This window comes from Cervus canadensis, chromosome 26 (assembly GCF_019320065.1).
Source record: "Cervus canadensis isolate Bull #8, Minnesota chromosome 26, ASM1932006v1, whole genome shotgun sequence".
Classification (NCBI taxonomy): Eukaryota; Metazoa; Chordata; class Mammalia; order Artiodactyla; family Cervidae; genus Cervus; species Cervus canadensis.
In genome coordinates, this window is record NC_057411.1 from 51,934,673 (window position 1) to 51,949,180 (window position 14,508).

General features: G+C 54.5%; 1 protein-coding gene across 6 annotated transcripts in view; it reads right to left on the bottom strand.

The window, feature by feature from the left end:
• NSD2 (nuclear receptor binding SET domain protein 2) overlaps positions 1-14,508 on the bottom strand; it is a 69,261-nt gene that overhangs the window by 23,388 nt on the left and 31,365 nt on the right. For all 6 annotated transcript variants that reach the window (XR_006265700.1, XM_043448422.1, XM_043448423.1 and 3 more), the window contains exons 4-6: positions 7,865-8,031; positions 6,879-7,361; positions 1,142-1,286 (exon numbers count right to left, since the gene is read on the bottom strand). Coding sequence is in view for 5 of the 6 variants with exons in the window: in XM_043448422.1 (XP_043304357.1) it covers positions 1,142-1,286; positions 6,879-7,361; positions 7,865-8,031 (795 nt within the window). In the remaining variant the exon portion in view is untranslated. The remainder of the gene's footprint in view (positions 1-1,141; positions 1,287-6,878; positions 7,362-7,864; positions 8,032-14,508) is intronic.

The window sequence follows — 14,508 nt, forward strand, 5'->3', positions numbered from 1 at the left end:
GCATCTGCACGCCAGGCAAAGAACCCCCAGGGTGGTGAAGTCACTGTCCTTCCCTATCAAGGGAGGCGCTCCCCTTGCCAGGGCATCTCTCATGGAAACAAGCAGGAGGGGCACCTGTGAACCCAGCACCGACAGGACGGGACGGTGGGCACCGCGCCTGGCCCGGCGTCCTGGGCATCGGCCCTGCAGGGCAAACACACTGGACATCCCGGGGGCAGGACCGCACCTGCCCGTTACTCAGACGGTCCTTGGTGACAGAGCGGATATTCAGGTCACACTCACCCCTCAGGGGTGAGGAGACTCTGGCTTCAGTAAAGCCCACCTATTCTTAAATCAGCAGTCACTGGAAAGGAACACTTTCCTAGATTTACGCACTGATGAACTGTCTAGTAAATGTCTGCCTTTTAAAAAAAACACACAAATCCTAAACATCCTGCTATTCTGAACTGTAGCATTTGCAACCCACTCTGCACACACAAGCAAAGTTTACTACTGGTGTCATTGGACGGTGCTGTGGGGTCCAGAGCCCGCCAACCAGGGTGGGGTCACTGGGGCACACGGGCGGGCGGCCCCCTCCTCCTGAGCTGGCCTCTGGCCCCCACGCGCACGCCCCGCACCTGGCTTCTCCAAAGCGCCTCAGGAACGAGCCTCGAGACGTAGGCTTCTTCTGTATTTCAACTGACGCCCGAACATGCCACTCACATCCACATCAGGGGTGTCCGTCCCCAGCGTGGGCGTCCAGCACGCAGATGGCATGCCTGATGCAGCACACGTGTCCCCAGGCTCCGTGTGAATCCTCCCTCCTCTTACGGGGGCCCAGGGCGAAGGGGCACTTTGCTTTTTCACACTGACAACCAGAGTCTGCCCACACCCACCACCAGGCCATGGCCAGCCTCCTCACACGGTGAGCTCCCAAGCCCACAGCCCTGCCCCAGGAATGTGGTGGGCAGGCGCAGCCCCCACCAGGAGGCCTGACCGTGGCCCATCAGGCGCGCCTCTGGCCCTGGAGGCCACGCGGGCTGCCTGCCTCCCTCACATGCCCACTGCGCGACTCTGGCGACAGTGCACTCGGGTGGCTTTCTCGTGACCGCGGTGCGCTGGGCAGACCCAGCAGAGGACATGGGCACAGAGGCGCCATTACCAGAGTCTTCTTCGGACTGGGGCGGAGCCACGAGCGCAAACTTGGTGTGATAGCGCGCCTTCTGCTTCTCATTGAGCATGTTCCACTGCGACGCGAGCAGCTCTTCGATCTCCTCGGCAGATGCATCCGGGTGCTCGGCAACCACCTGCGGGCACAGCAGGGGGCGGTAGGAAGGCGCCACGGGCACACTCACCTCCATGCCCTGGAACCGCGTCCCAGAAAAGCTCCAAAGGAAAGCGGTGTCTAATGATGTCGTAACTCACTGAAATCAGGCCTGGTGGAAATAACTCAACTGTATCTGTATAAATGCAGGACATGATAAATGATGAAAGACAAGACAGTACACATTCCCAAAATCAGTCAATCACGGGTACCTTACGACTTCCCAGGCACCCTGGAGGAGCCGGCAGCAGAAAACGCCCCTCTGGCCAGCGTGCTCGCTGTAGCAGCACCAACCCTCATGCTCCCAGGTATGCGCCTGGAGGGTGGCGAGCAGGCCAAGGGGCCATGCTCCCTGGGCGCAGGGTCGCAGAGCGCTCCGGGGACCCCTTTCCCAAGGTGACCAGCAGGGCCTGCTGCCCCGTGAGGAGGACTGGGGCGGGCGGGGCCACGGCCACGGCCCCTCCACCCCAGGGGCACCGCTCTGCTCTCCCGAGGTTCCGTGCGTGTCTGCGCGCCCCAGCCTGAGGACCACCGACAGAAGAGCAAGGCCGCACGCTGCGGCCACAGAGCAGTCCCAGCCCACCCGGTACCGACGGCTCAGGAGCCAAGAACCGACTCTACACTGTTAAATGCCGAAACTAGCCAGGGCATCCCGGGCAGGCCAACCGTCAGGCCTCGCTGTAGGTCAGTGAAGCAATGACCACTCACTCTGCCCACGGGCTCACCAGGACGCCACCCAGCACAGCTGGCACAGGGGCGACAGGTATCGGTCGGGCTGGTCCCAGTCCGCTCCCCATCGCCCTGCACCCCTCACTCTCATTGCAAGGGGGCCTGGCCACGGGAGAAGGGGTCACCACTCCAACCTCACCGAACATAGTTGCTCATGAAAATGCACTGGCAATGGGCCTGAAGTGTGGTGTGCGCTCCGCAGTGACCACCGCCTGCTTTAATAAACTACCTTAGACACAGGAGAATACGCAAAGCCAGCGGTCAGTCCTGACCTCCCCAGCGAGCCAACCGTGTCGGGCGGGGGTGGGCCAGGTGCAGCGGACAGAGTCTGGGCACGGGATGAGGAGGGAGCCACTGGGCAGAGCCCGGCCTGGGGCCAGATGCCCACGGGGAGGAGGCGGGCAGGGAAGGCAGGCCCCACCCGGAGCTGGGAAGGTAGCGGTCGTCCCAGAGGAAGACTTCCACAGCCTGGTCAAGATCAAGCTCAGCGGGAACAGCCTCCAGAAGATGCTTCAGGAAGGGCTCAACTATACCCTGATGGACATGGGGAACCGAAGGGCTGCTGACAAGCTCGCCGGGAGGCGGCACCACCAGCGTCAACACCTCCCCCAGTCTCCTCCCAGGCCCCCTCTTGGCCACCTCTGCCCCCGGAGCCCTACCCTCTCTGCTCCCCCAGAGCTTCCAGAGGGAGGAGGGGTGTCCCCCGTGAGAGTCTCAGGCCGGGAAGCCTCCCTGAGGGTCTCACCCCCATAGCCAGGCGGCCCCTCAACCCCTGAGACAGTGCTTACCCACCCAGCCCACCCGCCCTCCTGCCCTCTGAGGCTCCTGCCCGAGCACGTCCCCCGCACCGCAGAGGCCAGTGGGCGGCGTCAGGGTGCCCCTCCCGGTGGCGCCAGCCCCCTGCTGCCTGGGTCCCTTCACAGTCACAGAAACCTTCCCCTCCTTGGAAAAAGGAAACATGGAAAGCCAGGTACTCACAAGCCCACAGCGCAACTTGAGACTCCAGAAGGAGGCTTTCCCTCTGCACACATGTGCCCTGAGAGCCTCCTGAGTACAGGGCAGGGAAGGCCTCCGCCCAGCCCAGGGGCCACCTGCTGGGGGGCTGGCCTCCTGCTGTGATGACACTCGCCCCCCCACACCCCCAGCTACTGGAGAGGCCACCCGGTGCGGGACAGAGGCCCCGTGGCCGCAGATGTGGCACCTTGGGGAGGGCTCCCAGCCCCAGGCCAGCCCTCAGGTGACGCAGCCCCACCAAGTCGACATCTTAAAGCGACCTCATGAGAGACGCTGAGGCAGAACCGCCACGCTGCTCCCAAAATCCCAAACCACAGCCTCTGAGATCATCAACGCAGGTGGTTGTTTTAGGCCACTGAGCTTTGAGGTGACCCAAACAGGAACCCAATACAAATGTACATCCAAAGAACTGAGACTAAACACTGCCACCCTCTAAAGGAGCTGTAAAAATCAGGATCAGATAAAGTGGGAAAAGATCCTTTAAAAATCCGAAACTGTGTTGAAAACACCTGCCAGTAAAGCTGCTCCTGGGGACTCGGCCGGTGGTCCGGAGGCTCAGAACTCGGGGGCTCAGTCCCTGGTCTGGGCGCTGAGGTCCCGCAGGCCAGCTAAGCCCGAGCACCACTACTGAGCGTGCGCCACAGCCAGAGATGCCTGCACACCGCAACTGAGGCCCCGCACAGCCAACAACAGGTGAGCCACTGACACGACGCGCTAGGCTAACCCAGCGGGAGGCCTGCAGACCACATGCGGGCACCGCTTGGCTGCTGGGGGTCGTGCCCCCGCCCTGGTCCCTGCAGGGGCCTCTGCCCCATGGACCCACGTCCTGCATGCTCCTCTCCCTTGCCTCAGGGGGAGCTGGACGTGGGGGGAGTCCTCAGCCTGGGAGCTGGACCCCAGGAGGAGCCAGGGCGGCGTGGCCAATCTAAGCCTGCTGGACAAAGACTAATGAGCAAAGCGTGTGACAAAGAACTCAAGCCACTGCCAGAAGCATGGCGCTCGTCTTCATGTGCAAGAAGAGAGTTGGAAACTGATTTTTAAAAACAGGCAGCAAGTGGTGACCAGATGTCCTCAACGGGCACAGTCTTCTACCTAGTGAGTCCAAAAAAGGAGACTCCATCCACTCCATCCCTCCAGGGCCGGCCACCGATTCAGTAACAACCAAACAAAAACCACCCTGGGGTGCACGGCCACTCTCCATAGGAAAAGAGCACCTAGAAAAGCCAGATCATTCTACAGGCTGGAGTCAGCAGTCTCCTGCGTTCAAGACCAGCGTCACTTACTACGGAGCCAGCACAACACACCTGCAAACAAGCAAACACCGTCCCGACAGCACCAGACCCTCAGACCAGCCCAGCCCCGCACCCAGCAGGAGGGCGGGCCTGTGGGCCCCAGCCCACAGGGCCAGGGCCAGGCGCGTCTGGGGTGAGCGTGCGCTGGGGTGCTCACAGCAACGCTCTGGTGGGAAGCTCAGACAGAGAGGCGCACTGAGCCTCAGGGCTCTGGGCTCTGGGCACAGCCCCTCAGCACCGGTTGCACGGTCGGCCTGCCTGCTCTTGGCACGTACCTTAGTGCTAGGAGGGTTGACTAAGAGCAATCTGGGTCCCCACAGCAAAAAGGGCGTCCTCCGGAAAGCGGCCTGAGGTCTCTCTCATAAACTCGGATGAGTGAGATTCTAGGGAGATGCAGATGGGGAACCGGCGCAAGCATGGCTGGTGGGCAGGGCTGTCACGGCAGCACCGCCTGGCACCTGAGCAGGCACGGGCCTGGATACGCCCAGCCTCTGTGGACAGGCGCGGGAGGCAGGGAGGCACAGGCGGGCAGCAGGCGAGCGTGCTACACTTTCACTCTTGTCGTGATGGGATCTGAGGGTCCCTATCCTGGAAGCGGAGTGAGGCCACCTTCATGATTGTCTGAGCGATGCTGCAGGAGACCACCGCCTGCTGGGCCTCACCAGAACACCTTACAGCTCTGAACACCGTGCGAGGGTGAAATTTCTCTAGGGCAAATCCCTCGGGCTGAAATTGTAAGACAAAAAGAATGTGCATCTTCAGTTTCACTAGATATTGCCAAATTTCTCTTTAAGCTAGATGTAAGGAATGCCCCTTCACAGCCTTGCATGTGGATTCCCACCACAGCCTCGGCCCTTGGTCACAGAAGTGCTGGCCGTGCGGTGACCATGACGCGTGGTCGCCCCAGCCCAGGCTCAGCAGCCACTCTGTGCTCAATGGCACCCAGGGTCTTCTGGGACCTGCTCTTCTCAAAGCCTCTCCCCTTCCTCCTCCAGGACTATCCTGAGCTCTGCACACGGAGCTCTCGTTTCACTTTAACAACGTTCCTTCACGGTCTGTGAACTGTTTGGCTGAAGCAGCCCTCCCTCTCCTACACTGACAGAACTCTCCTCCTGGAGCTGCTGAATTCTGAAGTCAGCAGTGTGGGCCAGCGCCCGTCCTGAGCGGCAGAGCCACTGTTTGCATTAAGAGCTTCCTCTGTGCAGGGCGAGTCCTCGGGCTGAGCTTCCCTTCCAACATGGCTATGCTAGCATCTGCTTAAAAGGCAGAGACATTCCTGCTGAGGGCTTCACGGGAGCACATCGGACTTAGAGTTAACAGAGGGGGATGACAACTCTAGCTTCAGAAAAGTGAACCTTCCTATTACTCTCTACTCAGGTCTGCTGCAACATCAGTAGCTTTTCTCCAAAGTCACAGCTGTTCTGTCACCTTCCCTCCTCGCAGCCTCACAGCCACGTGACGCCCCGGCCCCTGCGCTGGCTGCTCCGTGTCAGCCGCTCCCCGGGCTGGGGCTCTGCCGCGGGGCCCCTTCTGCTGCACGGCCCTGCGTCACTGCGCTGACACCAGTGACGGCACCTGCCTTGCTCATGACTCGAGAGAGGACGCTTCTGAAGTCTCCTCAACCACCACGATGCTAACAGCTTCTGAAAGTCATCCCTCAGCAGACAGAAGGACATTCCCTTCTACTCCTGCCTGCTAACTTTGTATCAAAAAGCAATCACTACTAAGGACCTCCCCAGTGGTCCAGGGGTGAGGACTCAATGCTCTCACTGCCGACCACTCAGGTTCAATCCCTGGTCACAGAACTAAGACCACGAAAGCCACAGGGCGTGACCAGAAGAAAGCAATGACTTTATCAAATGTTTTTCTCCACCTACTGAGATGATTATTTAATCTACAATGACGAATCACAACAGGCTTTCTAACGTCACATCTGCCTTGCAATCCTGAGAAAAGTCCCAACAACCCACTCATTTCAAGTAACAGCAAAGAACCAAAATGCCGGCCTGAGCCCTTAAAGCGGACTCAAGACTTGACGATATCCAAATAAGCTCGGTCCACTCTATGAAAACGATTAAGAAAACTAGACAAATGTTTAGCTGCTGACACCATGCCGCCCTTCACATACCACGGCAGCAGGTGCCTGACATGCCCAGGCCCATGGCAGCATCAGGTTCCGTAAATCCAACCCTGTACCACCTCCTGGAGGCTTCTGAGCTGCCTCCTGGAGAAGGCGCTAACCTGGGCTGGAGGTCAGGATAAGGCCAAGCTTCTAGCAAAGAGCAGCCCACTTCCCGCTGTCCCTGGACCTTCCCACCATAGTTGGGAGGAATATTCTAGAGCACAAAGGCAAGGATCTCTGCCCCCAAGGGTCGCACTGGCTTCCCCCTAACGACAGTTGCCCCTGAGACCCGCGTGTACAGAAGGCACAGTACGGCCGGGCCGACAGCGCTGGGGGCCGGGGCCGGGCGCTGTGAGGACCGGCCTCACGGGCAGACTCCCGCACAAAGCACAAGCCCTCAGAGCGTCCCCACACCGACCTCGTCCCGGTGCTTCTGACAGAAGACCAGGAACTGGGACGCCGCGTCGCCCCTCCTGCTCCTCGGGGTGGGGGCCGTGGCCTTCTTCCTGCCGGGGGGGGACCCCACGCCCCTCCTGGAGTCGGCCTCGGCCGTCTTCTGCGGCGTGGCCCGCCCCGGCCCTGGGTCGCCAGGGAGGTTCTCGGCAGAGCCGGACAGCTTGGCCCTCCGTCTCCTCTTGACGGGTGCGCCCTCCTCCCCCGAGGACTTAGGGCTGTCTGCAGCTTCTTCCCCAGCTCCTGAGGGCTCTGCTGCTTCTCCCAGTGACTCCACAGCCACGCCCGCCTCCTTGGCCACGTGGGGGTTGAGGCGGAGCTGGTCCCCCACGTAGAGGAAGGTGAACTTGGCTCTCCGCTCCTCTACCGCCATGCGTGCGGCGGCCTCAGCCTGAACGAGGCCCATTTCCCACTGGGCCCTCAACTTCCCTGAAATGGGCTTCAACAGCTGCAAAGAAAACATGAGACATGTGTAAGTTTCATCAAACAAACATTAAAAATTAACCTACTTTAAAGGATACTTTTAGAATTTCAGGTAAATTTAGAAATCAAAAACTATAAAAACCAATTAACTTGAAGGTTTTAGAGTTCAGACCAGTATAACTCTACTGTTTCTTTAAACTAGAAATCAACTGCAATTACAATTAATACTTATATATATTATCATATGTGTGTATGTGTGTGTGTGTGTGTGTGTGTGTGTGTGTGTACATAAAGGAAAACAAAACTTGGAAAGACTGCCCCTGGGAGTCATCACGGAGTAAACAGGATAAACCGTGTGTCCACCGAAGCCGCCGTGCTGTGGGACACACAGCACCAGGCAAAGCCAGCAGTGACGGACGTGAGAGGCCATCACACGGCTTGAGGCAGCCACAAGTTCAAAGCAAGACACATCATTAAGAATGAAAATAAAAGTTTGGTCTAAAATTGTACTTAAGGAACATCTGTCACCTTAATTTTCTCAGCTTTCGTGGGTGCCTGCTTGGCACTTTCCTGGCATAATTTTTCAAACTGTCCTTCTCCTTCAAAAGCTACAAGGCTCTTCTCAAATATCCAAGCTCTTTCTGGGGCATCACCAAAGAACTGTACGTGATACTGGCGTGCACTCTTTTTCTGACCTAGTTTTTAAAATAAAATGTTAGAACTTGAAAGTTAGAATTTGGGATGAAATTAGGCAAATCTATTAATAATTACTGATATCAAGTTAGGAGCGGCTTTGAAGTCGTTTTACTTGGTACTGTTGGACTCTGTTAACCTCAAAATAAATCCTTTTTCTTCCCCCACCACACTCTACAGCAAAAGGGGAAATATGTTTGCAAGACTTAGATAGGGTTCAAAGTCAACCGGGACAGAACGCTGACCAGATTCACTTCTCATCTCCTCCCTTCCAAGAGCCACCGAAGAGGATACTACGTCAGTCAGAGCAGAGACGACACCAGCGAGGGCCGGGCAGCATGGGTTCCAATCCCAGCCCCCCCGACACCAGCCGGGGAGCCGGGCCGCCCTGCCCTCACCACGCTGGGGGGTGGTATGGGGAGGGGGCAGCTCGAGGCCACGGAGTCCCCCCAGATGCTGGAGAAGCCACACCCCCGGTGCAGACGGGGAGCTGGGTGAGGAAAGAAGGGCTGCCCCTGGGGAACCCCGGTCCCTGTCCCCTCACACAGCATGCCGGACACGAGGCAGCAAAGCACACTTCCCGGGGAACCAGTACACCACAGGAAGAACTTCCCACCTTGTCTCTGCCCCAGAAGCTGGAGATTCCCTCAACCAGGCACCACCAGCCAGCCAGCGCCTCTAACACAAGCCAACAGCGCCCCCTACAGGCCGCAGGCAGCTGAGTGCCGTCCACTGGAAGAAGGCCCAGCGCAGGCACCCCAGACCCAGAGAGCCCCTAACAGGAAGGAGTGCAAAGCACACAGAATCAACAGTCTCTGCAGGGCCACAGACACCACGACAGGAGGAGATGACGCCTGACAGAGACGAACTCTAGTCTGCTGTCAGAAGAGGACAACAGAGAGAAAGCGCCATTCGAAATTTAATACGACCACGAAAACAAAACTCAAGAAGAAAATTTCGGTGGAAAGGTAGGAAATCTCCCAGAAAGAAGAAAAAAGTTAAAAGTGAAAACACCTACTCTAATAAGAAACCGACAGGATCGATCTGTACAGGAGATGTGAGACCCAAATAGCTGGCCTTCCACAGAGAAAAACAGAGAGACCCATCAGGGAATCACCAAACACAGGGGCACGCATCAGAACCAACCCCTCCCAGCGCTGCACCCAACACCCACGTCCGGGCACACCTTGGGGACAGCCAAGCTGCTGGGGAGGAAGAGACAGCTCCATGTTCGTGAAATGACAAGCAGAACAGCAACTCTGGATGCTCGAAGGAAATGCAATAACACCTTCAAAATGCTGAGAATTATGTTCAACATAAAATTCCACACCCAGCCAACCCGAAAATCGAGTGTGATGATAGCCTCACCCTCCAAACCCAGGAACTCAGAGTGACCCTCACCCCTTCCTCAGGATGCCAAAAACCACGCTGCAGCAAAAAAGGAGAACTGACCAAGAAAGAGCACAGCGTGGAGCCACAGAAACAATACGGTAACCAGGAAAGCATCTCAGAGTCTCAGGTGCCTGCTGGCCAGAGACAGTGAGGCAGGAGGAAGCAGGGCTCCAGGAGCGCGAGCAAGGGGACAGAGGCCGCACAGAAGGAGACCAGGCGGTGCGGAAGGCGGGTGAAGGAGATCCAAGCAGCAGAAAGGAAGCGGGACTCGAACACAGCGTTCCATTTTTCCCCCCAATCAGAGAAACTCACCACATGATAGGATGAGTTTTAGACAGAAGAATGAATACTTGAAAAAATTAAAGCTAAATGGCAGCGAACTATACAATTTCACAGGAAATGCAATAGTTAGCTCCAGAAAAAAGACAAAAGGTTGTACAAGAAATAAAACGCAATTACAGAACACAGCTGAGTTTTTCACTGAATGATATTTACATAGTCAAAATTAAATGAACACTGATGTTTGATGTAATAAAAACAGTGAGTTAATTATATGGGAAGAATGGAAGGGAAAGAAACAGGATATTATTGAAGAGATCAATCTTCATTTACCATAATAGAAAGTCAACAGAAGATATCTAGATGATAAGAGAGTAGCTGAAACCAAAAGAAAATGTTTAAAGAGTTAAAAATAATTACTTCTGGGGAGGACAGGGAACTATTTTTCACTATTAATCTCTCAGGACAATTTGACTTGTTTATAAGTATGTATACTTCTTTGATTTTAAAATAGCTCAGGTTCAAAACTATATCAAGAGATTTGTGACTTCTTCCATTATTTTAGTATTTCAAAAGCCCTTCTCTTGATCATGAAAATGAATATAGATATATGCCATAGCATTTGCATAATTAAGAAAAATATGTTATGGTACATATTTGAACATATAATATGAACACACATAATTTTTTAAAATAAATAGCTAAAGACAGTAAAAATGCTCCTTACATGTCAGCTGGAAAAAAAAGAAAATCAGAGAATATGACAGGCTGATCCCAAGCTTATGAAATTAATTTAACATTTTTAAAGTTCTTTTCTGCTTAAAAATTTCACAACAAACCTAACCCAACTTTCTCTTATTTTTAAGGTTTTTTCTAATCCATCTGAATTTTATTTTGGTCCAAACTGAGAGGTGAATTCCTTACTTTCTTTGACCACCATAATTAACCAACTGTCCCACCACCTGTTAGCAGCCCTTCCTCCCTGTGACCTTGGATTTTCATCCTCACGGTTGGAAGGAAAACATTGGTCACTGAGGCCCCACCTGCACTCCCTCCTGAGAGAACCTGGCCTCCACCACCAGCTGAGGCACTTTAACGTTGTACTGCACTCGCTTCCTCCCCATCACGGCCCATCAGACACAAGGTGGATCCTGAACCTGAGTGAGACCAAGCAGACCAGAGTCTGCTCCATGGGAAACAAAGAACAATGATGGCCAGGTCCATATTTCCTGCTTCAGTCCCTGGAGGTCACTAGAACCTCAAACCAGGTAAAGTAGAAACTGACAAAATCTCAAATAGAAAAGGGCACATCCACCACCACAGTGGGAAATCCTCACACACCTCTCTTCCTAGTTGACAGAACAAGCAGAAAGGAAAAATCACAGTATCAAGTAACTCCAAAGGTGAGAAAGTCAGATTACGTGTAGTATTTTCAGAAAACGCTGGAATTTAGAAATACAGCAATGAGGGTTCCTTTCCATAACACAGAAAAGGTGAAAATTAAAATCTCCATAACAGAAGAGAAGCTGACTTGATGCCCCAGTATCTAAAGGGAAGACCAGTAGGATCCAGGTGCATCAGGGAGATGGTAACGTTCCCAGGTGCAAAAGAATCCAATCTTCTTCACAGTGTAATACCAAAAACACCACTCATCTCCTGATTCCAACCTAGAGGGTCAGGCCTCAGAGTTGCTGGCTCGTCCATCTGCATGCCCTGGCAGGCAGTCGCCAAGACAAGTTCTGCTGCTACAAATGACAAAAACACTGTTAGATTTGCAAAGGAAATCTGAACTCTAAACAGCTGTGCTCTCTTCCACACATAAGATTCTGCTTCAGTTTTTATAGCTCAAGTGTGGGCTTCCCTGGTGGCTCAGTGGTAAAGAATCCCCCTGCCAACGCAAGAGACACAGGATTGATCCCTGATCTGGGACGATCCCACATGCTGTGCAGGAACTAAGCCCACGCACCACGACTGCTGAGCCTGTGCTCGAAAGCCCACACGCTGCAACTACTAAAGCCTGTGTGCCCCTAGGCCTGTGCGCCGCAAAGACACCACCGCAATGAGAAGCCCAGATACTGCAATCAGAGAGTAGCTCCCACTCATACCTGGGGAAAAGCCTGAACAGCAAGAAGACCCAGCACCGCCAAAAATAAATAAATAAAATTATCTTTTAAGAAGAGTTTAAATGTGTTGCTACTGATTCAGATTCAAGTACTTCTCTAATCCCAAGTATGATAAGTAAAAAGCAGCACATACACAAAGAGAAAATCCGGGGTGGGAATCAGGGGTAGGGTGAGGGAGTTCCATCTTACAGGAATCAAAAGGCCTTGCTTCCCAAGCCCCTGCTCAGCCAGCTCCACACCCAAAGCCACCCTCCTCCATGCCGTCCTCCCAGCAAGGACTCCTGAGCCTCAGACCCACCATCACAGGTGCCGCAGAGGGAGCGGGGGCAGCATGCCCACAGACCCACCTCACACTCCGTCCTCTGCCTTCCGGGCCTTGGACACAGCCAGAGCCCAGACCTGGGCGTCCACATACCACTCGCTACTAAAAGGACCCAGGCTTCCTCTGAGGAACAGTTGCTTCAAGGACTGGGGCAAAGAAAGTATAAAGGGGGCCCGCAGTGTGGTTCGTGTTTCACACACATAAGGAAGCGCTCCAAGACAGACAGAGCCAGGGCAGGGCACACAGCTGGAAGGGACTTCGTGGGCTCCCCGAGGCCACATCTGGAACAATGGGAGTATTAAAGGGAGTGAAGACTGTAACATTCAATACATAAGTAACCTTTTAGAAGGGAGCTCACCTTCAGAAAAGTGCCAGCTCCTTAACCATGAAAAGAGGATAAAAGTGGAGAGCCAGCATTCAACGGGCCAATGGGTCCTCAGGGAGGACCAAACCTCAGAGGAAGGTGGTCAGGGAGCCGGGCCCCGAGTGCAGCACGGGTCAGCCAACGAGACAGCAGCCAGCCTCCACTGGACACTCTGGTCCAAACCTCCTGGGCGGGGGCCACGGCACAGGCCAGCCCCATGGTCTCACAGGTTCCTCTGACTCCTTCGCTTTCCAAAGGTCATCCCCTTTGCAACTCAACCTGGCTCTCAGCCTTCTGAACTGCTTTCCAAACGCACACTGTCAGTCCTCTGAAGTTGGCCTGTGCTGACCAAGGCTGCCTCCCCTGCAACCCAAGGCAGTTAGTTCCTGGTGAAGCACACTGTTGGACCGAACCTTCCTTCAAGGTCTTCAGTAAAGGGCCAAGTCTGGGCCCCACCTGCGTGGCGCTCGCCTGCCTCTGCGGGCCCGAGTCTGCTCTCACCCGCAGGGGCTGGGGGGCACCCAGACTCAAGCTCAGGGTGAAGAAAAGAGCAAGTGCATGGCCACACTGGAGCCTCCCGGGGGATCTAAGCAAGGCCCCAAGAGACGAAGGGTCAGTTACTGACTGATGGGCCACTTTCTCACACGCAGGCGAGGTTCTGGCCTTGTTCCGGGAGGACTCCCGCTGACAAGTTAGGGTGAAGAGTCAGGATGGGTGCAGCACCCACTCAGCTGAGCTGGCAAAGGGGAATATATTTATACACAAAAGAGGGAGACAGAGCAGGTGAAACAAAGCATTTAAGGGCTGGCAAGTCTAGGTGAGAGTGGATGACGTCCACAGCACTGTTCCACTCTGAAGTGTGGGCTTGAAAAGCTTCTAAACGGGGAAAAAACAACAACAAACAATAATAAACAAAATGTTTCACATGAAAAACAAGACAGAATCCAAGTGTACCCACTTGGCACTGGGAAAGTTGGGGGAATACTTGGCAACATAAACCACTGAAAGTGGGCACAGAATTATTAGATCACCAAACACAAGGATCCTGCAGGGGGATAACTGCTCAAACAGCAATGTTTTCCAGAAAAAGCCCAGAGGTGACCAGGGGAGAGGGGGTAGATAGAATATAAACTCTGGTTTTAAAAGTTAAAAAAAAAAGAGGATGATAATATCTGATAGCTCACCAGTCTCTGTGCTAAGATCTTTCCCCAAAAGTAGCGTTATCATCACCTCTGTCTCTCACTCTTAGGGAAGATGCCCTAAGAATCTCTGGAGCTTAGCGACACCGCGGAGCAGCTCGCTGCCAGCTGGGCCGCCCCCTGGCAGTCGACTCTTCAGTCCGTGCCTCAGCCAGAAGCCACTGCTGCGGTTCCTTAAGCGGAAGCGCAAAAGCGCCAAGCCAGAGCACGCACACCAACGGCGGTGTGTTGGTCTCACTCAGGGAAGCTGCGGTCAGCTCAGTCACTCAATCGTGTCCGACTCTTTGTGACCCCACAGACTGCAGCACGCCAGGCCTCCCTGTCCATCACCAACTTCTGGAGCTTGCTCAAATTCATGTCCATTGAGTCAGTGATGCCATCCAATCATCTCATCCCCTGTCGTCCCCTTCTCCTCCTGCCCTCAATCTTTCCCAGCATCGGGGTCTTTTCCAATGAGTCATACTCTTTGCAAAGTATTAAGAGCTTCAGCTTCAGCATCGGTCCTTCCAATGAGTATTCAGGGTTGATTTCCTGGATAACTGGATAGACACTCTGGTCCACACCTCCTGAGCACGGGCCGCGGCACAGGGCAACCCCACAGTCTCACAGCTTCCTCTGACCCCTTCACTTTCCAAAGGTCATGTGAATCCCCTTGCAACTCATCCTGGCTCTCAGCCTTCTGACTGGTTTGATCTCCTTGTAGTCCAAGTAACTCTCAAGAGTCTTCTTCAACACCACAGTTCAAAAGCATCAATTCTTCGGTGACTAGCTTTCTTTATAGTCCAACTCGCACATCCGTA